The sequence below is a fragment of the Chroicocephalus ridibundus genome, chromosome 7, assembly GCF_963924245.1.
Source record: "Chroicocephalus ridibundus chromosome 7, bChrRid1.1, whole genome shotgun sequence".
NCBI classification, from domain to species: Eukaryota; Metazoa; Chordata; class Aves; order Charadriiformes; family Laridae; genus Chroicocephalus; species Chroicocephalus ridibundus.
Window position 1 is genome coordinate 56,961,292 of NC_086290.1, and position 23,886 is coordinate 56,985,177.

At 40.0% G+C, this 23,886-nt stretch overlaps 1 protein-coding gene across 2 annotated transcripts; it reads right to left on the reverse strand.

Moving 5' to 3' along the window:
* Positions 1-121: 121 nt before the first annotated feature.
* On the reverse strand, positions 122-23,126 carry TAF15 (TATA-box binding protein associated factor 15). Of its 2 annotated transcripts, XM_063340541.1 has the most exons (16): positions 22,988-23,126; positions 18,595-18,631; positions 17,443-17,491; positions 17,156-17,246; positions 16,960-17,077; positions 13,959-14,242; positions 13,004-13,118; positions 6,011-6,045; positions 5,394-5,426; positions 4,691-4,800; positions 4,014-4,143; positions 2,628-2,717; positions 1,187-1,271; positions 1,011-1,096; positions 804-906; positions 122-504 (listed from the first exon to the last, which is right to left on the reverse strand). In XM_063340541.1, the coding sequence occupies exons 1-16, from the start codon at positions 22,995-22,997 to the stop codon at positions 465-467; spliced, it is 1,416 nt and encodes a 471-aa protein (XP_063196611.1). In that variant the 5' UTR covers positions 22,998-23,126; the 3' UTR covers positions 122-464. The 2 variants fall into 2 exon arrangements, with proteins under 2 accessions (XP_063196611.1, XP_063196610.1); XM_063340540.1 differs by lacking the exon at positions 6,011-6,045 and having other exon boundaries at positions 22,988-23,105.
* Between the last annotated feature and the right edge of the window lie 760 nt (positions 23,127-23,886).

Here is a 23,886-nt window from a genome sequence, read left to right on the forward strand (position 1 = left end):
CGAACAGCACTGAGCCAGGATCAAAGCAGCAATGCCATTTCAAACACTACTATTTACTGCTCAGGTCATGCCACAGGAAGACAGGGAATACGTAAGGAAACATATGCAACTGAAGTAATTGTGAAACAGTAAGATTTCACAAATAAAACAATCAGCATTTATTGTTGTATTACAAAACACTTCATATTTTGGCAATATTTTACAGTTTATCCTTTTCCTTCTTAGGGCCTGTTGAAAAGGTATGGGGGAGAAGAAAAGAGGAGAATGTTGAAATCAAGATTAAATTTCAATGTCTTGCTTAAAAAAAATTCTCCCAAACCGCCCCAGTCCCTCCCACCAAAATAAAAATCTAGTTTCACTCAATTCCACTATCCAAAGAGGCCATGGGTGAAGCGGCAGGCAAAACTCTGGCAAATTCACTATCAAACGCATCAAGAAGACAAACAAAACATTCACAGTGGTCTTCAGTATGGTCTGTTGCGTTGATCATTTCTGAAATCATTTCTGAAAAGGAAATAAGATGTTATAAGGAATGCCTTAAGCAAATAACAAATAGTCCCTTCAGCCAAACAATCTCTAAGCCAACTTCTGCGTATTCTTCTATGTTTACACAGCCTTATCCAAAAATGCTCACAAAGCACACTCAACAGGCAAACTAACTTATTTTCTCCAGAAGCTCCTATCTGCAGTTAAGTGTTTTGATAGCACAGTTATGTATGCACACATAAACAACACTTTTCCCACAGTCCCTATCAATTCCACAGTTCGTATGCTACGCAACGAAGCGAGGGCAGAGGGCTTACCTTCCTCCCATTTTACCACCATAGCCGCCTCCTCGATCGCCACCTCTGCCACCACGACCTCGATATCCTCTTTCTCCTCCATAGCCACCTCTCCCACGAAAATCTGGAGGAAAATGCGAAACGACACATCAGCCAGGTTTTTCAAAAAGCTGCAGATGTCATTAACACTTCTAACACTTCAGAAGAGATGCAGTTGTTTTCACACACCTCCTGATGGACGTGAGTCTTCTGGTCTGGGTTCACCACACTGGTTGCAGGAATTCCTGCGAGCGAAGTTCATATTACCGCAGGCCCTAGAAAAGACAAGTATTCCCCAGACTTAGCTGCTAAGAAACTCAGACAGCATACATGAAACAACACTGCCCAATTAAAATGACACTTACGGGTTAGGACAAACCCAATCACCATTTTTGGGTTCCCCACTTCTACCCTGGAAGCCCCCACCTCTTCCATAGCCACCTCGTGAACCTGCAGACAAAATTATAATCAGAATAAAGGAGGGGAAGTGTCTATGACCCACACATGAGAAACATTTATTAAGGACTGTCACTGCCTTCAGAACCCAAGTGACAGACTTTTCAGGTGGAAGAAAGAGTAAGTTTTTAATGCAAATATATCCCCACTAGGCAAGCCCCTGAAACCATATTAGGAACTCTGAAAGAAGCAGGTTGTACCAACGACAAGAAATTGTACCACCACAGAATTCAGCATCTATCAGCTGACTTACTGCTAGCTACAAGATAGCTAGAGGACTTGGGCAAATGACAACAGAAGTTTCAGCCACTACCAAATCTCGACAGCATTCAATGTCCTGAAGTTAATGTATCTGCATAGCTTAAATACACATGTTCGCATGGGCAGGTTTATAACTTAGGCAGATGGGGAAAAATAAGAAGCAAGGATAGCATATGGTGGCCAGAAAAGTCTGCTCCACCACATATTTTTTATAAATTCTTTTTCTGCAGTAAAAGGAAATTTGATCCACTTGAATTGCCAATGGGTAAATATAAAACCACTATGTGCATTGATAAAACTTCATAAAGATTTAACAATGTATAATATCCCATATGGCCAGACTTAGTCACAGAACAAAAATTTAGGAAAAAAAAAATCTGTCTGGATTAGTGCCAAGATGCATCTGACAAAAACACAGGGACAACACAGTTCTTGCTTTCTGCATCAAAAAGATTAAGAACTTTTATACCAATTGAAGTTCTTGAAGAATCATTTTTTACCAGCCTACAAAACCGCCCGATTTCAGAACTAAAATTTGTTGACAGCCACCACACAAAGCATGCTTCCTGCAAAATGGCAATTAATATCCAGTGGACTACTGACAAGACTGTATTATGCAGAGAATCAGGGAGATTGACACCTGTCTAATTAAAGGAGTCAGACATCCAACTGCTGCTCTAAGTCAGTAGGAGCTAAATAATTTACCCTGCTTAATACCATCTGGAAACACCAGAGTATCTCAAGGCTTTGCTGTAATAAGCAAATACTCATTGGGAATTCACACCTATATGTGTGGAACCTGTACAGCCTCAACACCGTTGTTATATTATCTCTTTAAAAGCAACGCTGAGACACGATCTGGAGACTTTCCAGTTCAGAAGATCATAAATTCTGTGCTGTGTAAAAGAGATTACAGATTTCAGTTTTCTTAACTTGGTTCAATCCTATTACTCCCTTTCATGGCAGAATCCCAAAGGCCCGTATACTTTGATGAATCACTGCTTCAAGTCAATTTCTCTTTCATAAACCATTAATAGCTAAAAAGCATTTAATTATGCAAAAAAAGGATTCTACGGATTTTAGTCCCACCTCGACGTCCACCACCTCCACCTCCTCTCATGAACTCGGGCCGTCTAGTTGCAAAAGAAACTTTGATAACATTGCCATTGAATTCTTTTCCTGTGGCAAGACAGAAAGTGAGAGAAAGATCAATACAGCTCCCAACAACACAGCAGCAAGTTCAGAAGAACAGAAGTGATTTGCAAATACAGACTGAATACGAAGCTTTAAGATGCAGGGCGCCTGGAGTACATCTCTTACTTTTAAACACACCGGTCCAAATGTGAGATGGCAAACACCGAGGTACTCGCTAGGTCCTCCACAAACCCATAGATATTTCTTGTGATTTACATGTGACCTTAAATTGCAATTTAACTAGACGCATAAGAACATTTAAAAAATTTTTGGCCACGTTCATGGATAAGTAGTTCAGATGTTTGTTCTTGCCCCAAGTCCAGGCAACAAGGCTTTTGTACAATGCAACAGCCAGCAAAAAAAGATTAAATACTCCCAAGTAAGTGAAAAACATGAACTTTTTAAATGTGAAGTCTCACTTCTTCATATATACAAGGTTTATCACAGAACACACTGGACTGGATGTGTGCCTAATAGAGTCATATTTGTTTTATCCTCCTAAACAAAAGTCAATTTGCATTTTATTAGCAAAGTATAAACCATCAAATAGCATGCCATGTCAGATTTTTTAGGCACTGGCATTTCACAACAAGTACAGAGTATGTCCTTTTGTTTCTGCCCCATGTTATTTAAATTCTGTGAACACAGGTCATAGGAGCAGGCATTCCTCCCCCCAAGTTTACTACTACAAAAGAGTATCACTGTATTTCCTGCATGAAGTCTGAAAAGTTTTACATCAAGGTATTTCTGGGATCTGCTCTCTTCCTCCACTGAACCCGGAATTTAAAAAAACCTCGTTCTTCACTGTGCATATACAAAGCACTTGGCACAAGATTGCCATAACCATTGCCAAACTCTAAAAATGCTACCACAACACTAATATCAATACTAACACTGTAGGAAATCCCTCCAGCTGCTAACACAGATTACAGCTCTATTGGTCTGAACAAGTTACACTCTCCTGAGTGACACGAACACCGTCTCTCATTCTCTGTGCGTGGATGACTGAGGTACAGCAGCAAACCCTAGCAGTTTCATTACACATTTTTGGTTTTAATCACTAGCTGCTGTTCCACTGAATGAGAGAAAAGCCAGCACACACAAAATACCAGTGAAATAGAGGTCTTTGTTAAAAAAAAGAAACCAAACAATAAAAAAACCACCAAAAAAAAAAAAGGACAAACAAGAAGTAGCATGGGGTCCCCAATGAGGTTACTGATTTGCTTCTTCCACTGCTTGTTAGATTCATAAATAACAAAAGGAACAGGTACTCTCACCCACCATCAAACCAGTCAATTGCTGCTTTAGCAGAAGGAGGGTCATCAAAAGATACCGTTGCTTCTCCCTTTGGTTTGCCAGTATCCTTATCTGTATAAAGATTTATCATAGGTTTGCCAGTCTTTTTGTTGGTCTGAAAAGAAAGGTTGTACACTTGGCATAAGAGAAATACTGGTAAAAGCCAGTTCATAGCAATAAATTGTAACAGCTAAGTATCATTAGAAAGAAGAGTCTCTTGGAGCTAGCCTGCAGAAACAGATGCTTTTGACTGACAGACACTGACTGGCTGTTCTCCATGAAGTAATGACAGGCCCAGTTTTTACAAAAATTGAGGTCAAGTGCAGGAAGTCCTAATTTAGAATTGCAGAAACAGAAGAAACAGCCACAGAACACAGAAGCGTACTTGCTGCAGTATGAGGGTAGTACAACAGACAGCGTCAGTGTTATGGGTTATGAAGACTAAAGAAGAGATACGAAGCAATCTAAATGACGCTAGAAAAAAAGTTGCTAGTGCTGCCAGCTTACAAATGAGCTGTCATCTGGGAACCCAGATAAAAATATTATCTACAACTGCTGGGGAGTCAGAGCGAGCATTTGCCTTGAACGGTATCAGTACATTTCCAATACACTAGCTCCACAAGTTCTCTTCCTTCTTACCACTGATTTCTCATTTCACATACCTTTATAATACCAATTTGTTTGAAATAGTCTGCCACTTGATCTGTTGAAACATCCTCTCCAAGTCCTTGCACGAAGATAGTGTTGTTATCAGAGTTGTCAGACTCTGAATCTATGAAAAAATAAGCTACATTTACCATGCATTTTTGTGGTAGCAACCGAAGCAACATTTTAAGCTCAGGTCTATACTGCCCAGTAGCAGATCCTTAAATCCCAAAGGCATCTTGTGTGAAATAAAAGATGAGCAGAAGCATAATTTTGAAGTTAACACCATCTACTTCAAAAATGCACGCACAGCACCTCCACATGCTGCAGTACAGCAGAGACTGCACACATTCAACAGCTGACCAGCTGTCTGCCACACACTCACCTCACCCATGCAGTTAGGACATCCAAACCCTAATATCCAAGTAGTATATATTCTAAATAACACAAGTTTAGCAGAAGTGTTATAGCAGTGAAAGCAGCTGCTTGGCTCAAGCAGATTCCAAGTTCACCAGCAAATTCTTACTTGCTGTATGAAAAGACATCCAAAAATTCACATGCAATTTAATAAAATACATTTCTTTCAAGGAAGACAAGCTTTAGCTACATTTCTTTTGAGCCACGGGAACTGCAGCAACATCCATCTTTCTAGACGTACATTTAAAAAGCAATGACTTAAGAGAGCTGTAATCCACTCCCACCCACTGCTTGTTTTCTTACCAGCATCTGATCTTGGTCCATAATCCCTTTGACCTACGAAACAGGTTTTTTTTAAAAAAAAAAAAAAGAAAAAGACTATTTTTAGCAAAACATTTTCAAGTGACTTTTTTAGAGACAAGAAAATATTTACAGTATGTATGCAATGCATCTAAGATCTAAAACATTAACCAGAGATTTAGAGAGTATTTAGATTAAAACGTTCAACAGAAGGTGTCTGTAGGACGTTAACGTGTTCTTTAACTTGCAGCATGTGGCAGTTGCCACACTGATGCTATGCTGGTGTTATCTTGCCAATGCTGGTTTGTCAGATCACCAAGCAGTTTACCGCTTTATTTTTTTTTAACCTCTAATACCTTTCTAAGAAGCATTTGTAACAAAAATTTTTAAAAGAAAAGAAAAAAATAATCCGGTGAACGTCACTGTCTCCACAAATTCTTTCATGCAATTTGACAAAGTAGAAATCCAGTTTACTGCTAAAAGTTTGGCTATTAAAACTCATGAACACACCAGCCTCACCAAAACGCTTTAATGCTTCTACTAGATAGTAACAAGATATTGGTGGCTTTTAGATTTATAAAGAATTTCCACTGAAACATTTTCGGATACTCGGCACTTACCACCGTAATTTTTGAAGCCACCACGGTCACCACCACTGCAGAGGAAAAATTGAAGAAATGATTTCTTCCTTAAGTCTCTATGAGCTGAGCCCAAGGCTCAATCTACAGTTAACTGATCACAAGTTGAGAGTTACTCTCTAGCAGCTAAAGCACCATCTCTATGTTCTCCTCACTACTCATTCACGTTCAAAGATTAAATTACATGAAAGTGAATAACCTCACAGGGTGCTGCACTGGAGAAGAGACGCCCTAAAGAGTATTTTAAACTAACCCACACGCATGTCGTTGTTTCAACACTTTCTCCCATCCCATAAGCCAAAATGACTGCTATTAAAAACTGGGTTTTAAAACAGAAACATTATTATCATGAAGGTTAACGGGCTTTTAATTGTAGATGTAATTGCTACTTTGGAATAATTAGTACTTTAGTACTTTCCTAGAAGTAAGAAGAGCTGAAGTTAATTAACCTCCATTGTTATGCATTTATATACGGGCGACAAATTAGCAGTATCAGCCACTCTCTGAGGAAGGGTCTGTGGGGACCTACTGTACTATTAGCACTTGGCACAACAGAGAAGGTGTGTGTATGTGAGCTTCAAAAGCAGAGGCCGTCAAGTTTTATTTCATTCATTCTGAAACCTGTGGCACAAAATGTAGACCAAGTTAAGAGATTAAACATTATCAATTTTCAAAGGTTAGAAGGGGATTTTAAACAGGACGTTACGCCTGCAATTATGTGCATGAAAATAAACCCTCACTCTTTTCGATGGAAATGGTTCGTACTAGCAGGATTTTTCACAACAGCATTTTTAATTGCATCCATGTTATGAACACAATATAATCAATATTCAAAACCTTCAGGAAAAATACAACCACTGCATTTTTTAGAAAGTCAATAACCAAGAGTCAGAAAGACTATCTCATACTGCCATGTACAACTGCCTGCTCATCCTCCTTTGCACGAGAGACACAGCCACCACCTCAAAATTAGGCAGGTTCACCTAATCCTGATAGTTTTCACTCTCAGGAGCTAAGACAAAGCCAGTGGAAGTTCAACCCCTGATGCAGACAGCTGTCTCCAGGCTCTGGAACTACTGTGCCAGGACGAGCAGCTTCTTCACCAATGCCCTTCACAACTGGAAGTCAGTCCAGATTTTAGTTCAATCTATCTGCCAGCACATTGGAGTCCGAAGATGGGACACAAGCATTCCAGCAAAACGCAATGAAATAAAATTAGGGAGTAACTTCTTTGGCATTCTGTGTATCTGTTTTCTGTTACAGCAAATGCAAAGTCGTGAATGGGAGGTATTGCTTAACATTTCTCAGATAAAATCTGTCCAAAGTGAAGGACAAGAGAAGAACAAGGTTTCAACAGGTATTATCAAAACTGGCTCAATAGAGACATTTTGTGAGAGTACATATAAGGAGTATTAGATGTTTGTCATGACAGACTATCACTTTTACTGGGACTTTTCTTAAAATAAACGTTTGCTGCAGATTTTAAATTGCTTCTCCACAGAAAAAAATCTGAATGCTAAACTGCAGCATCATTTACTCATAAGTAATTCATTCTGCTCATTAAAGAGTAAAATGAATGAATTTTATATGCAGTATCAGAACTGGTCTTTATTCAAGGCTGGCTATTTTCAAGGACTGATGACAAAACCACAATGGTGATCATAAAATTTAAGTATCTTTCTGCCACCTCCAATTCACTTCAGGTAAAAAAAACAAAACAGAAAACACTTCATTATGAGACAACAATTTTCAGTAGGATGCCTGCTCTTCCAGGATTTTAGCTCAGAAATAACAAGAGTGAATACATCAACCATGAAAATGTTATCAAAGTTTTCCAACACTAGATTATGGTCCCAGTTCATCAGGACAGCATTATCCACAACAAGTACGTTTTCTGATTTGAAAGTATACAGCAACAGAGACAGAAATTCAAAAAACCCAACAACCTAAAAATATACAGAAAATACGTTTATGATTAACACAGCCAGGATTTTACAGGACGCAAAAATTTTGCTAAGATGCTGGGGTAAAATGTGTGTACCATGATTCCAAGAAGCAATAAAGTTGGATATATAAAATGTAAGGGAAGTCATAGTCAAATGCCTAATTTCTAACTTTGTGATACGGTAATTCTGCACCCTGCACTAACAAGTGCAATTCACAATTTTTCATTAGTTTTTTAATTAATGGGTGTAGAAATACGTTTTTGCCCAAATATGCTTCAGCGTGTTATCTTCTGCTTAGTCTCACACGACTAAGCCAACCAAAACCTGTATCAATTCATTGACATATACTTTTGATAATAAATTGATGTCTTCCTTCATTTTTAAGTCCCATTTCCTATGTGACTGATAAAGCAGCAGCGTGTTACCTTCTTGAGATTGCTGGGCAAAGCTACCCAAGACCCCCAGGAGGCATGTGGAAATGCTGCAGTAAGTGAAGTCAAACACAGAAACTGGCTGCAAGCAGCTGATGCCAGTCTGAGATTTACCCCTCATTGAGACCTGAACTCTACATGTCTATCTCAGGAACTGAATTAGTTCCCACACTATTATCATAGAACACGTGGAAAATATAATGGCAGTGCTTCACAGTCTATTGCTTTACCAGTCTTGCACGCAGACCACATAGATGGGTATCCAAATGGACTTTGGGGTTTTAACATCCTATGTTAGAATTGTGAACCGGTAGCTAAAATTCAGCAATGCCACCAAAGATAATAAAATAAAAGAGATTGAACTGCAAGCAGCCAGAATGTGTACGTGGCATCATTCATAGTGACAAAAATGTACTGCTATGAAAGAAACGTCACGAGATGTTCTTTTCTCCCTATGCTCAGTCATACATTTAAACATCACCTACTTGCGTGTAAATGGAATTCATCTGAACATTGCTTACTTCAGCTGGGAGTAACTCCTTAAATTAAAGGCACAGTTACATGGAGAACCGAACATTACAGAAATAAGAAATATACTCTAAAATGTGATCAGATATTGGCAGAGGTAGCACTAAGAACTCAGGAACGAAAATCCAGCCTCCAACATGCATCTATGTCTTGCCAAGGATGTGGGAGTTACACATAAGAACGTATTTTTACAAACAAGAAAGGAATGCTTAGTGTACCAATAAAGTCACCGACAGATGGGGTTTTTTTTTTGCTGCCTATTTATTGCCTCTGTTCATGTTTCTCCAGAGTCTATATAAGGCTAAGCTCAAGCATATACATTACATGTCAAAATATTAATTCTGAACACAAACTGCACCGTTGTAAAAAACATTTGCACTAAGTAGTTTCTTTATATCACAATAAGCTAATTCCCACTCATAATAGCTAATACAATAAACAAGGTGCATAGGTAACTTCTGTTTACAGAAAATCAACATCAAATCTGCACAAGCAGAAAACAACAACCTATGCTGAGCAAAGTTAGGATTTCTGTGACGAATCCTAACGCAATGGCAAATCCTTTTCTAAACTGCATCTACATAGTTCCACCAACAAAGACTGCGTGAGCAGATTCAAAGGCAAGGCTGCTCCCATTTATTCCCCAGACTCTAAAGGAAGGGCAGTGTCACAGGTATGGCCTGAATGGCTTTTCCAAGATGAAAGAAAACAAACCAGCTTTGTGTTGCCACCGTACTTCCCGCTTACGTGCTTAACCAAAATAACTTGTTCCCACAATCACAACAAGCAATTAATTCCTTACCTTTCGGATGAGGACTCTAACAAAAAGGTGACTTATTCTACAATGAAACTTGGAAGAATAACCTATAATAAAGCTGCATTCTCAAGACCTGGTGCACCTGCTTTCTAACCGAAAGAGCTCAAAGACGAGACTCTTCTACTATGGGTTTAAAAAAAAGAAGATATTTTGCTTCTTAGCCAAACTACAAATCAGTGAGATCATCAATTTTTCAAGCTTCAAAATGAAAGGGTAGAAAAATTCTACTGAAATCCCCAAAGACGTAATTCATTAAAAAAAAAATCTGCAAGAATAATTTTGAAACCCAAAGCTACTAAGATTAAAAAGTGAACATCTGATGCATAAGAAAGTGATTGTTCTCTATCATAATAATATCTGCTAGGGAATCTGAACAGTAATTTTTCAAAAGATATTTTCTTCTCAGTGCTGCATGACTTTGCCCAGGGACAAAAGAAAAATGAGGGCTGAAAGCATTTATTACAGTACATATTCAAGTCATTCCACTTTTCAGAATAACGATTCATACCTTAACATTACCGACTATGTTTGGTAACATTACCGACTTTTGTAAAGGTTATTCGAAGAAATTAAAGCTCTCCAAAATTTAAAAATGCCGATTTGATTTTGCCCCAGGTATTCCACTGGCAGACTGCTCCGAGGGGCCCTGCATGCAGGGTAAGGTTCTGCAGGCCAATGCCACCCGCAAGAATCTTGGCGAGAGTGGCTGTTGCAGCCAAAGTCACTGTATCACAAATACAGGACAGCAGCAAGTCAGTGATGGTGCTGATGAACAGGAGGCGTTAACAGCCCAGCACTACGTATATATTGGGAAATACATCTCTAAGAACACTGGAGACTGGGTAAAGCTCTCGCTGATGAACAACAAGCTGCAACAAGCTCTTCCTGCATTTAAATGCCAGTCAAGACAAAATTTTTTATTACTAGCTAACACAGGAGAGATTCATTTGCTATGATCTCAAGCTAGCTATTAATTTTTCTGTAATGTCAAGGAAGAATATTTTTTTTCATATTGATGAAACTCATTTACACGTTATTTTCTAACCACCATAAAAATCAAAAATACTGCTGTTATTACAGCAGTACAAGTATCTGTGTAGACAAGATTTTTAGGTAAGATTATTTCCTGATGGCTATGGAATTTCCACAATTTAATGTTAAGCATTAAAATGTGATCGAAGTAAAAAACTGAAAGTGGTAACTAGTTACTGGAGATAAGACTTGACATTCCTACCAAAGCTGCTTTTAGGGGAAAAAAAGCCAAACAAAAAAAACACCACCAAAACACAAAACCACCCAAAGAAACAAACACAAAAAACTATCCTGAAATCCCACATTTTCACAGGACTAAACATGATTTCTTACCTTATTAGAAGTTATTTTCCCCTTGATTATACAGTTTGTTACTTAATTTAACCTTTTACACTTTTCTAATAAGCATGACTGGTAAAATACAGGTGAGAAGCAGAATCCTCCATCATAATTATGCAGAAAGACTGAATAAACATATATGACACTGTAGTTTCAGAAAAATTTCACTGCAAACGGCATTAAAGATTGCATGGCTTAACAGAAGCAGCCAGACTACCTAATAAGTCTTCCCACTTTGCTGCATTTTCCCCCACTTCTCCATTCACTTCCACTTTCTTCCTTCTTTCGGCTTTCAAGTCTACTGAAGTACTACTATCTACATGGATATGTGAACAAAATTTTTCTTATATTTTGGAAAAATATGGGAAGAGGCTTTATTTTCACAGACATCAGTTTGTCTTACTTTATCTTGCAAAGATAGAAATTTGTTTCAAAGTGATAAAATCTACCGAAAATGTGTTTTTTTGAAGCTCACATTCATTCCTCTTATTGGAGAGGGCTCAGCTATAGACAGTTTCTTAAAAACTCAAATTTTATCATACAAATATAGAAAACCCTCATTCATGTAGAAAAGCTGATTTTAAAAAATGGTTCCGTTTTAACTGAAAATGAACTTAGAAATTACTTTGCTAGTTAAGTTTATATTACATAAAACCCCAGCAAATTATAACATAAAATAACCATTAATACGCTTTTGTAATTGTGCTACCACACGTAATTAGGAGAGATAAGGTCCACCTACATCATCAAAACCGCAGGCCATGAAGTACAATTTAGGACCACCTTAGGAGCAGGCAAATTTTAAATATGGTTCAAAAATAAATACTTTTTAAAAAGTCACCAAGTCTTAACGCACTGGTGGATTATTTCATTTAAATTAGATCAGTTCAAACAAATAGCACTGTATAATTACAGTTCTTCATCTGGAGCTCTAGCAATAACCCAGAATTGTGCAGCCTGTTAAAGGATAAGTGGTGGGGACAAGCAACACTTCAAAGCTCACTGGAAGCTTCAACGTTCTTATTTTGCATCAATGAGCACTCTACACCCCCAACCAGTTCACAGACGTACATAAAGATAATCCAATCATGATAGTTTATGAAGAAATAATAATGTCATCTGGCCTAATTCAATAGGATTTAAAGCAAAGGTCCCCATCTCTCAGCCCTATGCATGAAATCATCTGCAAGCACAAAATTAAACATGTGCATAAATTTTCTTGACAGGAACAGGGCCTAAGGCAATGGCAGAAGGGGCAACAGTATTGTTAGTATTTAAAAATCTACCTAAAATAAACGTGTTTAGGCTGACAGCTAAACCAATAACAAAAACTGTATTTTAATGGAAGATTAAAGTTTCAAAATACGGTAAAGAACAAGTAATGTTCTTTACTAAATTACTCCTAAATTATTTAGAAAGCAGAAAGATGATTAGCCAACCTTAGTCTAATGATTTGTCACTGTAAAGTCAAAATAATTCCCTGTAAATTGTTAGCTGCCTTGGCTATGAATTTTATAAAACTTTCTCAATCCCTGGCTCTTGGTTTTCTTGTCATCGAAAACATATTTTTACAGGTTTTAAAATATCTCATTTCAAGGGATGGACTCAGTCAGTTTTTGTATTGCAATTCATGTAAATAAAATGCAGCTATTTGTCCTAACAATCAAATGCTTGGTCTCAATCTGTCTGAACCTAGAAGCTTTTCCTAGGCAAAATGCATGTCTGTGCAGCACAGAAAGGTTTAATTTTAGAAATCTTCCATTTTTGGAAATCTAAATCTGAACCACATTAGGAACAGACATGTAGTAAACGAAACTTAAAAACAGCTAAATAATAAGAAACAAAGGTAAGGAACTGCAGGCACTGGAATGAGATCACTTACCCATATCCAGACATATGACCTCTTCCATCCATGTCATATCCCCCTCTACCTCCTCCCTGTGACCCGCCATATCCTCTATTATCTTCTCCATACCTACTCTTTTCACGACGATCATCTGGAGGAACGAGTAAAACAAAACAAAACATGAGGAAATTGTCGTGTAAACTGCAGTGCAGTGAAAATTCCCAACCTACAATTATTTTTCGCCTCAAGTCTACCATTTAAATCTGGAAAGCATCAACTCCTAAATCTCTCTTACATTATTGACGCCACAAGTAGTGGAGCAAGGTTTGATTTTGTTCCAGTTATCTCCCTTGGCTTCCAGGGCCACAAGGTATGTCAGAATGTAAACACTCTGTACTTTAATTACACTCCATTTTCCAATCATTAAACACATATTGTCTAAAATACACTCTTCATTCTACTCCCATGTAGCCTTCCCAGTTTGTAAGAGACATCACTGAAGACAGAACAAGGATAAAAAGCATGGGTTGTGCTGCTTGTGTGACATTACTGGAAAAAAAAAAAGGGTTGATTTTAAACTTCTTATTTCCTTCTATCTCAAAATTCACCTACACAGCATAAAGCTGGAATGTGAAGTGCAAAAGCTCTTCATGACTGATCAAGACATGTCACTCTCATGCAGGAAGAAGGTTCAAAATAGCTTAGGAAGAAATTCCATCTAGAATTTGCAGAACTTGGGGCATGGACTTTGCAAGGCTGCCTCTAAGAAATGCAAATGCAACAATTTTGGGGCCCCAACAGTTTTTCATCTCTGCATGATGTTTCAAAAGTCATAACAAATAAAACATTCCAACATTCCCCAAGAACATCACATGGAAAAAGAGCTTTAACTATTCATCAAATCAACTGTCTGTGGAAGGAAATCCAACTATTTCACAGTGTCTCTGCTCAATGTTATTAGCCAATATTGAATTTAACCTGTGAATTTTACCTTGGCTGTTGTGGCTATAGCTTCCCTTCTGAGACTGGTAGGACTGCTGAGAATGGCCATATGAGCTTTGGTGCTGGTTATAGCCTGACTTTTGGTCATATGAGCTCTGGTGGCCATAGCCCGACTGTTGGTCATATGAGCCCTGGTGGCCATAGCCCGACTGCTGGTCATATGAGCTTGACTGCTGGTCATAAGAGTCTTGGTTTTGTCCATAGCTTGACTGCTGGTCATAAGAGCTTTGGTGCTGACCATAGTTTGACTTTTGTTCATAAGAGCCTCTTCCACTTAAAATAAACAGAATTTGTATTAATAGCTAAACGTTCACAGAATAGAGAGCAAAATAATGGCTGAAAATTCATGACATTGATAAAATTTCCTAGTCACAGTCACCTCACAGTCATTACTGGTATATGGATATGAAAATACTCTATGTTTCATCTTTGTTGAAATATATCTTGCTTCCAATAAAAGCAAGGCAGAAAACTGTATGTTATCATGGCTTTCAAGACATCCTCAGTTTCCACTGTACATGTAACTTAAGAGCATCACTCCCCTTACATATCCCAGTACAACGCTTGCTTTCTACCCTCTCCCCGGTAGCATGACAACAGCTGATGGATAGCCCATGACCTGCTAAGCGCCAGATCTTTCCCTACAGAACTGCAGGGAAGACACCTGCTGCTCGTGTTTTATTGTGCAGCTGATACTGCTGCCTATGAAAAAAAGAATCCCCAAATTTTGCTTTCACCGAATTGCAATCTATCTTTTTCTGGGCATTCTACCATTTGGCCAGGAACTTTTCTAACTCTTGTGATATCCTCTAATATACTTGCAGTTCTTCCCACTACAGTGCCATCTACATATACTATCCCACCAACTTTCATCAGAAACATTGACTAATATCACATCTAGGATACTCCAACACAATGTGGCTATACATACTAAGAGGGAGTTGTAACTACCCTCTGACTAACAACTTCATAGCAACCACAAGGATATCTTACCCACACCTTATTTCCCTAGGCTACTTCAGCATCCAACATAGAAACTAAAGTATTTTGAAACTCTAGATATATGAGAGAATTGTTCCACTTGGGTTACCCTTTCACAGCAAAGCATTATATAGATTTATGAGAGAGAAACTGCATCCAGGAAACACTGTCTCTTACTCATACCTTTGTTTTCCCGCGGGTACTTAGTTGCGGCTCAATTGTATTATTTTTTTCAGTAATTGAAATTAATCACTGACCTCTGCCACTCTTCCCTCTCTTCCTCCTCACTGCTTACACCCTTTTTCAAAAGATGAGGCACTACATTTGCCACTCTCCAGTCTCTGGCAATCTTACCTGCTAGCCAAAATGTCTCAGAAAAACAAACAAAAAAAAAAACTAAGACCCAACAGAAAGTTTCTACCAGCTTTTCAAAGCACTCTAAGAAGTCGTCCTTCGGATGCAACCAATCTCAAAATAGCCCATCTGTGTAAATACTGTCTAATCTGATCACTCCCAGTTCTAGCCTAGATCTTAGCTTTAACACAAGCAATCCCAGTGGCAAAGAAACTGCGAAGATTTTTGTTCACCACTTCAAAAAAAAGTCAGCTCCACTTTAGCCTTTGCACCATCACCAATGAAGGAAGCACCGTTGACAGCATCCGCTATTTGCTGGTTTTCCTTCCTTCCCTCCTTAGGATGTGAGAGCTACAATTTTGTGATCATCCTCTTCAAAGTTGCTATCATTTAATTCCTCAGTTTCTCCTTATTTGTTACAACCATACATTGAAAAGTTTCCCTCCAATGCCTTTTTTATTATTTTCTTGATAAAAAAACAACTTGTTGGAGAATATACACTATACTGCATTTTTTTTCCCCACTGGATGTCTACAGAGTTAAAAGCTACATTATTGCCTAGTCTTGTACCTTTGTACAGCTCTAATAAATGCTCGAAAAACAAAGCAAAACAAAATCACATTCCTGCCTGCCTTAGAAATGCAAAAAAGACACTCTGAAGGACAGCACCTACTGCTGACAGATAAGGACCTTGCTTGTTTATATTATGTTTTGTAATAGTAACTACAAAACTAGAAACCAAGTACAGGTTTACTGAAGTCCAGATTGTCTTACCAGCTTGCAAAAAAATATAAAAAAATATTTGGACCTTGGACACAAGAAGTTTAGTGCATGACTGTATATTTTAAAGAGGTCACATGATTCTCAATAAAGATCTACTGCAAGCAATAACCTTGGGGTGTATGCATGAAACTTGTAAACTAGATAATGAAGTGGCCTTGTGAGCTGTTACGGGAAGTTGGGTTCTATTTTCCAACATACTTTAAAAGTTGCATCATTAATCCTCCCGAAACTGATTTGAGTACAATATTACTTAACAAGTAAAATACACTTGTAATAGCACGAAGTACCGAGTGCAGTATGAAATGCACATTTAAGTTATTGATAAGGATATAAAACCATGATGTTTTGAGAATTCTACTTAGTTGGAAAAAGAAAAGGTATTTCTTAAATGATATTTCTGAATTCTTTCCTTTTGTTTCACCACAAAAAGGCATTCTAAGGCAGATACGAAGTCTGCAAACCTAAGAAAAGCTAAGAATTTCCTTGATAACGGCCTATTTGAAGTTAATAAAGAGCACTGTGAGCTTATACAAAATAATGTGTCTGGAGAGGTACTCGATCTGTCTTTTTCTTAATCAAAATAGTCTCTACCAAGTCCATTCTTCATTGTAGTCACTATCCAAAGACTTTCTAAAGTGTACCTCCCCGTACAGCTTGACTTCAGAACAACTGCACCCATCCTTCTTACATAAAATATTCTTCCCTTACCTCCTGTTCTTTCAAGCATTAAAAGTGTCCTAAGAATGTGGACTTTCAGATGTTTATCCTTTTTTTTTAGCAATGATAGCAGGAAAACTGTTACAGCTCTAGTTAAGAATGTACAACTACTAGACAGTACTTTAAATAGATGCTGTTAATCTCAGCTTCCTTACCCTCTAGACGACCCTTTCTGCTGCCCCTGACTGCCGTAAGACTGCTGGTTGTACGAGCTCTGATTCTGATTTTCATAACTGGATTCATCATCATATCCCTGGGAATCTTGTCCATAACCTGGAAATTGAGGAAGATATTTTTTAGTAAATATTCACCTTTTAATTACTGCCAATGAATGTAACAAGCTAGCCAAACCTGTTTGATTTTGTCCATAGTTCCCATGATAGCTTCCATAGTTCTGTCCATAGGAGGAATTGTCTCCACTCTGCCCATAACCAGAATATCCCTGTAATTTAAAGAATGTACTCAAATAAGTGTAACTTCCACAGAAGGTAATTACAGTTCTCCTTCACTAGACACGACTGCAAACACCAAGCACAGCTGAGAATGGGCTTCTTCCCGGCCCAGATATGGTCACCCAGGAACAAGTACTTTTACTCAAGGAACATCTGCTTTGAAAGAGAATGTTGTTTTCAACTTACCTGTGTTTGTCCGTAATTTTGACTGCTCTGATTGCCATAGGACGAATAGCTGTAACAGAAAAATGCATTTAGTAAACGCTTACAGTGCCCTCCACATGGGTTGGAAACTAAAGGTATTTTTTGTGTTATTTTCTTTTCATTCCAAAATAGGTGTTTAATCCCTAGGCATATTAGGGATAAACAGGCATATTGGAACCGCATCAATAAACTAATGGTTACTACAGCTGACTGTCAGAAACCAGAAGAGCTTATTTTAATTTCTGCTCTTTTTCAAGTGTAAACTTAAAGTACATGGGCTTACTGTAATTTGGCAGATTCTTCACAATCACAGAAAACTTTATCATATATAAGCAAAGCTTTTTAGTTTATTCAGGACGTCCTTAAAAAACTAATTTATTTTCATCAATTACAGTCAATTTGGTATTTGTTGGACTATTCAACAATAACATCATGATCAAAAACCGCACTAACTTTAGATTATACTTACTCCTTATCCTGCCACTTTAAAACTTCGTGAACTGATAGAAGAACCATGTGCTGAAACTCATATTATACTCACATATAAATTTAAACTCAGGCAGTGCTACATGCATCTTGTGCTTTCATTAGCACAATCAATATTAGCCACAATTTTCACGCTTCCATAAGAACACTTTTGTTTCACTGAGTAAAACAGCCCCCCCAAAACCTGCAGCTATTTTATGAACTGGCTTTTAAATGTCACAAATGCGAACAGTTAGTTAACAAAAAAGTTCCCTCCAATGGGAAAATAAAATGGAAAAATAAAATTTTACATCTATATGGCCCATCATCTTCACACGTGTATAGCCTATGACTAAAACCTTAGTGAACAGCTTAAGGCAGTCATATAGAAAAATTCTCGATATTCATAACATTTTAGAAGTTCTTGCTATTAAAAGATGTCATTCCAATTTAAACCTTCTTATTGTCTTCCCTTCAGGAATGTAAATTTTCTTCCTGTTTTTGCAAACATCTTAATAAAGGCCCAGGGCAGCAAGCTTTCTGCACCTGTAACTCCAAAGCCACATCAACACTGTAACATGCACAAAGATTCAAACATCATGCTGGGAATATGAAATGGCCTTTTATTTTGCAGATTTAATTGCTAACAGCAAAAAACCCCACACATACCTCTGCTGGCCCCCAGACTGACTGTAACTTCCAGAATCTAGAAAAATAAATAAGTCATATTGAGAAATTCCAATTAACATTTTATTCCTCAACTTACTGTCAGAGGAAGAAATCTGGGGAGAGGGAGAAAGGGTCAAGTACACTGGATAACGTAGCTACTTCCCCTGCAGAATGAGACAGGTTCCTCTTTATTAACAGAACAGAAAATGCTAAGACCAGGAGAAGAGGAGCACAGAAGCACAGGGTGTGGGGAACACGATACAGGTGTTGAACTTTCCTTTTGAAGGATGTGAATTCCATTTTCAAGGCATCTCTTCAAGTATTCCGGACTCTAAAGGCTATGATCATTCAACAGAATGCAGCAGCTTAATTACTCAAGCGAAGCTAAGCACATGAGTCCTACTGAACCTCTTTTTAAGATGCCCTAAGAAAGTTCTTTCTAGCAAAGGGCACAGACACAGGCAGAATTTGGAGATGTAAAATCAGGGGTGGAGGAACCATGACATTTCCTTTCTTCACCCATATTGCAAAAGGAGAAACATTACCACTAGCTCAAACCACACAGGAATTAATTCATTTACACACAACACAAGTCATCTAGGCAGGTATTATAAATATTATTTCCAATTAAAGTAAACAAAATGTTGTGACGGAAATTGATTCTTGAAACATATTAGAAGAATGTGAATTTCAAAATATGACCTCAAGTTAAAAAAAATATAAATAAATTCATTGAAATGGTTTGACTTGTATTTAGAGTATCTAATTTGTAAAAGCTATCAACGTTACGAAAAACTACTACCTGCTAGCTGGAATTCAGTTCTCAAATAAAGTGCTTTGTCTTTACTGATTTAGCTCATCACATTATTTTATCTTGTTAATTGCATGATGATGGATTTCCTTATCTTCTGCAAAACTGCAAATTTTTATGTGCTAAAAGCTCTTACTCTACAGGGGAAAACACACATTCTTACCAATTTAGTTTCCCAATTCAGCTGCATGTAACAGATGCAGATGCACAAAACACACATGCATTGCTCCATCAACCCTTCAGAATTCAGATGGTCCTGAGCAGCCTTCACCTCCTCAGAGACATGCACATGAGCTCAGAGACAAACACACAGACACCCAAGCTACTCTACACCCTACCAACTTCTTACCCGCATGGACTCTCTCGATCTCACTTTCTATGCAGGAGCCTCAATTCCTCTTGACATTTTTGCTTGAAATTCCCACCTTCTTGTCAAAACCCAAGCATCATCCTCCTTTCTCTGCCAGTCTCACCAGTGCTGTCACTCTGGAGAACAGACCTGCAATTTTCCTGTTCCTTTCAAATCTCTTCAAGAATTTGTACAAATATTGTGGTGCCGCGGTCTAATAAAAACTATCAAGAGCTTCTCTGTTTTCATCCCTAATTTCAGCCTTTCCCCCACTCACTCTCTCCAACCTCTACACCTATAACTGACTAAGAAGCTGAAACCAGAGGCTGAGTTCCAATGCCGTAAGCGTCATAAACGATTATAACCATTTTCCAATCAAAACACACATCAAATTGCTCAAAGTCTGTTCATTATACTTTTCTCATATGGTTGTAAATCCAACCCTGCCAGTACTTACACATATACTTAAACACATGCATATATACTTCCAAGATGAGGATTATCACCTAAGCTATTCAGACATGAAGCAGCGTTTTTAATGGTAAAGTACCTCCTCAAGGCAATAAAAAAGCATCAAATTTCACATTCTATAATAGTAACATTTACAAAAAGCTGAGATGAAATAGTTCATTTCACACATCCTATGAAGCAGTTTCACTCCGATGTGAAACATTCTCCTCCTTTTGCTCTGCTACACAATTATTTCCTTGCCTTTTCGTAACAAGCATTTAAAAAAAGTGCAACTCAAACATGTTTGTTTTTAATGAGAAGGTCAATTTTTTACATTATTTCAGTTTTAATGATCATAAAGATTACTATTAAATAGGCAATGGCATTTTAAAATTATGATTTCACTCTAAAATTTCTATGCCATTAGTGCTGCTAATTAAAACAAAGAATATTAATGGTTGTACCAGAAAGAATTCTTGAGTAAAGATGTAATTAGCTATAAAATAAAGGACTACACTTAATTCTCCTTAGCCTCTCCCTCATAAACTTCTGCCAAACCACTAAATTTTGGGAAGAGTTTGAAAGCAAACAGATAAGGAGCCTGTAAAAAATGAATACGTAGAATCTGAGGAATTTCCTTTATTTATACACTTTTCTACATCCTTTGTTGGGCTGCTTAGTCTACGGGCTTCTGATCAATTTATTTTGGTGAGCTCAATAGGGACAAGAGTCTAAATACTTTCGGAAACGACAAATAGTTTATTCTGGAAATTCCTGGATACACAGAATTTTTTTCTGAATGTTTAAAAAGCTCATGGAAAAGTTTCCTGTGAATGAAGTGGGGCATAGCAGGCTAGACACCTTGCGCTGCTCAGGAAGTATATTCCTCTTAGGATAGAAACATCTGCTGTGACCATTTGAAAACTGAGGTTCTCATACAAAGTAATTCATGTAAAAAAGCAGCATTGCTTCTATAGTCTTCTCAACTGAAAAAAATTCTCATGTTTGAGCATCACCACAGAGTAAGAACAGAGGAGACACTCTCAGATGCTTGACTGGTAAGTACCTGAGATCTGGGAAGAAAGTGTTTTTAGTTTACTGCACAACTTTACTCATTTAGTAAAAGTCTTCATGGTTTGAACTCATTATACAGTAGCTTCCGACATGTTTTCTTCTCATGACAACTGTCTGTTCTTGCACTAAAGGACTCCTTTAACATATCGTGCTTTGTTTTGTTTTTATTCTCTATTATTCATATATGTAACATGAGGCACTAAAATGGCTCAACTCTAACAAAACATGGTTCACTCCACAAAGCACTTACAGCCCTGGCATTCCTTCTCCCATTCTGGGATACACTACCTATCCATGGCGTCACAGGGCCATCACTGCTGGTGGGACAGAAACATTTCTGCCTCAAATGGGATGAAGAAACAGCCACACAACGTGCTCCAGCCACACAACGTGCTCACAGAAGCCCCAGGAGAAGCTGGGCTGCGTCACGTCATCTGGGGCAGCAGACATACTGTCTCCACACTCAACTAAAGGCCTCCACTGGGAAAAGAATTACAGCCAGAGCATTTTTAAGCCCACACTAGGGGGGCTGTGAAGTTACCCGCTTCGCTATGCTGGCACCCTCGGGGCGGGGGGCGTTGCTGATAGAGCAGAAACAGAGCAAATGCAGCAGATACTGGGACACAAAGGTGGGTACCATGCTGGGGGGTGAGGAGGGCATGTCCCATGGGTGGGGGGGTGCACTACCAAAGGGAAGAGGTGTTCCCATTCCATGGGGGGTGTTGACCCAAAGGAAGACCAGACAAACCATGCTGTGGGTAGTGGCACGACTGAAAGGCAGGTCCACATCTCACACTGGGGGGACAGGACATAACCCAAAGTGGGGGCCCACCGGGGGAAAGGACCATGACCCAAAAGGGTAGTGGTGAGGGGGAGGCTTAGACGACCCAACAGAGGGCGCACATACACCAAAAGGGGGTCCACATCTCACACTGGGGCGGGTACACAGCGACACGACACAACCCAAAGGGGCAGCCCACAGGGAGTAAGGGCCATGACCTAGAAGGGGTGTCAGGCGGCCTTACATTGCACAGCAGCGGGGGGGTGTGGGTGTGCACACGACCCAAAAGAGGGGGGGCCTACACCAAAAGGGGGTCCACATCTCACAGCGGTGGGGGGGGCGGGGATGAGGGTGGTGGTGACACAACCCAAAGGGGTCCCACAGAGGAAAGGGCCATGACTCAAAAGGGGATGGCCTACACCAAAAGGGGGTCCACATCTCACACCGGGGAGGCAAAGGGGGGTGGCACAACCCAAAGCAGGGCAGGGCCAGACCCAAAAAGAGGTGCCCACATCCCACGCAGCACCCGAGGGGGTGGCCCCGATGGAATCCTGCCCCCATGCCCCGCACTCCATTGTAAAACGGGGGGGGGGGGGGGCATTTGGCCGGACTGCCCACGCCCCCCTGGATAAAGGGGCGGGGCTCCCCCGGAGGGGGGGCGGCCTCAACGGAAAGGGGGCGTGGTCAGAGGGGGCGTGGCTCCCCTCCCCCTCTCCGTCGGCCGGGAGCGGGCGCTAAACGGGGGTGTGAGGAGGGGAAAGGGCCGCGTCTCCCCCTCTCCACCCCCCCACCCCCAACATGGCCGCGGCCTTTTCCACCTGCGCCACATGGCGCTCTCCCACCCTCCCGCGCCCACCACACCCGTACGGGAAACAAGAGCCACCGCCGCCACCGCCCCCTTCAGCCCGCCGGGCTTGGAAGCACCTACCCGAAGCCATGGCGGCGGCAGCCGTTAACCGGGGCTGAGGGAAACGGGGGGGTAGCGGGGGGGGAAAGAGAGCGCGAACGTCAGGGAGACCAAGCGCCGCGCCGGCCGCGCGCACACTGAAGAACCCGCAGCTCGCGCGGACTGCGGGGCTGGGCAGCCAATCAGAGCGGGCGGCGCCTACCACGTGGCGGGGGGGGGGGAGTAGGGCCGTACCAAGTCACGGCGGGATGGGGGTGTGTGTGGGAAGGGGTGTGGGGGGAATGGGTGCTCGGCGCTGTACGGGTGTCGTTGGGTTGGATGAGGCTGTGCAGGGAGGCCGGGAATCGTTTAAAAGATTAAATTAGTTTAATTAATAAGCACGCAGGGCACGGTCGGGGTGCTGAGAGGGAACTGGGGGGGCTGCTGGTGCGGAACGCCCGGCTTTCCACACCAGCAGCGCCCCCAGTTCCCTCTCAGCACCCTGGTTGTGCATCGCCAGAGGGTGTTTAAAGCTCTCCAAAAGAGAATTTATCACCCCAAACTTCACAGCAGCCAAGGGGGAAAGTCCTCGTCACGCTATGAGCAGGTGGTGCCAGGAAAAGAAGCGAGACGCTAAGATAAAGAAAACATCCCAAATCTGGGTCCGAAAGAGGAAAAAAAAAAAAAAACCAAGGTGCGCCCGGGTGTCTGACACTTAAAAAGCCAAATGTTGGCTCAGAGAACGGCTTTCTAAGAAAAGGGATGGTGATCTTGGGAGCCACTTCTACGAAACAAGAGACATTGCTGCAGAAAGGAAGGTTAATGAGGATGGAACTGAAGCGACGGCAGAAGCAACTTTGATTATTTCACCTGATTGTTTTTTTAGCAGTCGTATTTTGTGTTTCAGATCAAGCTACCTTCTTGCGAGAGCTAGAGAGGGA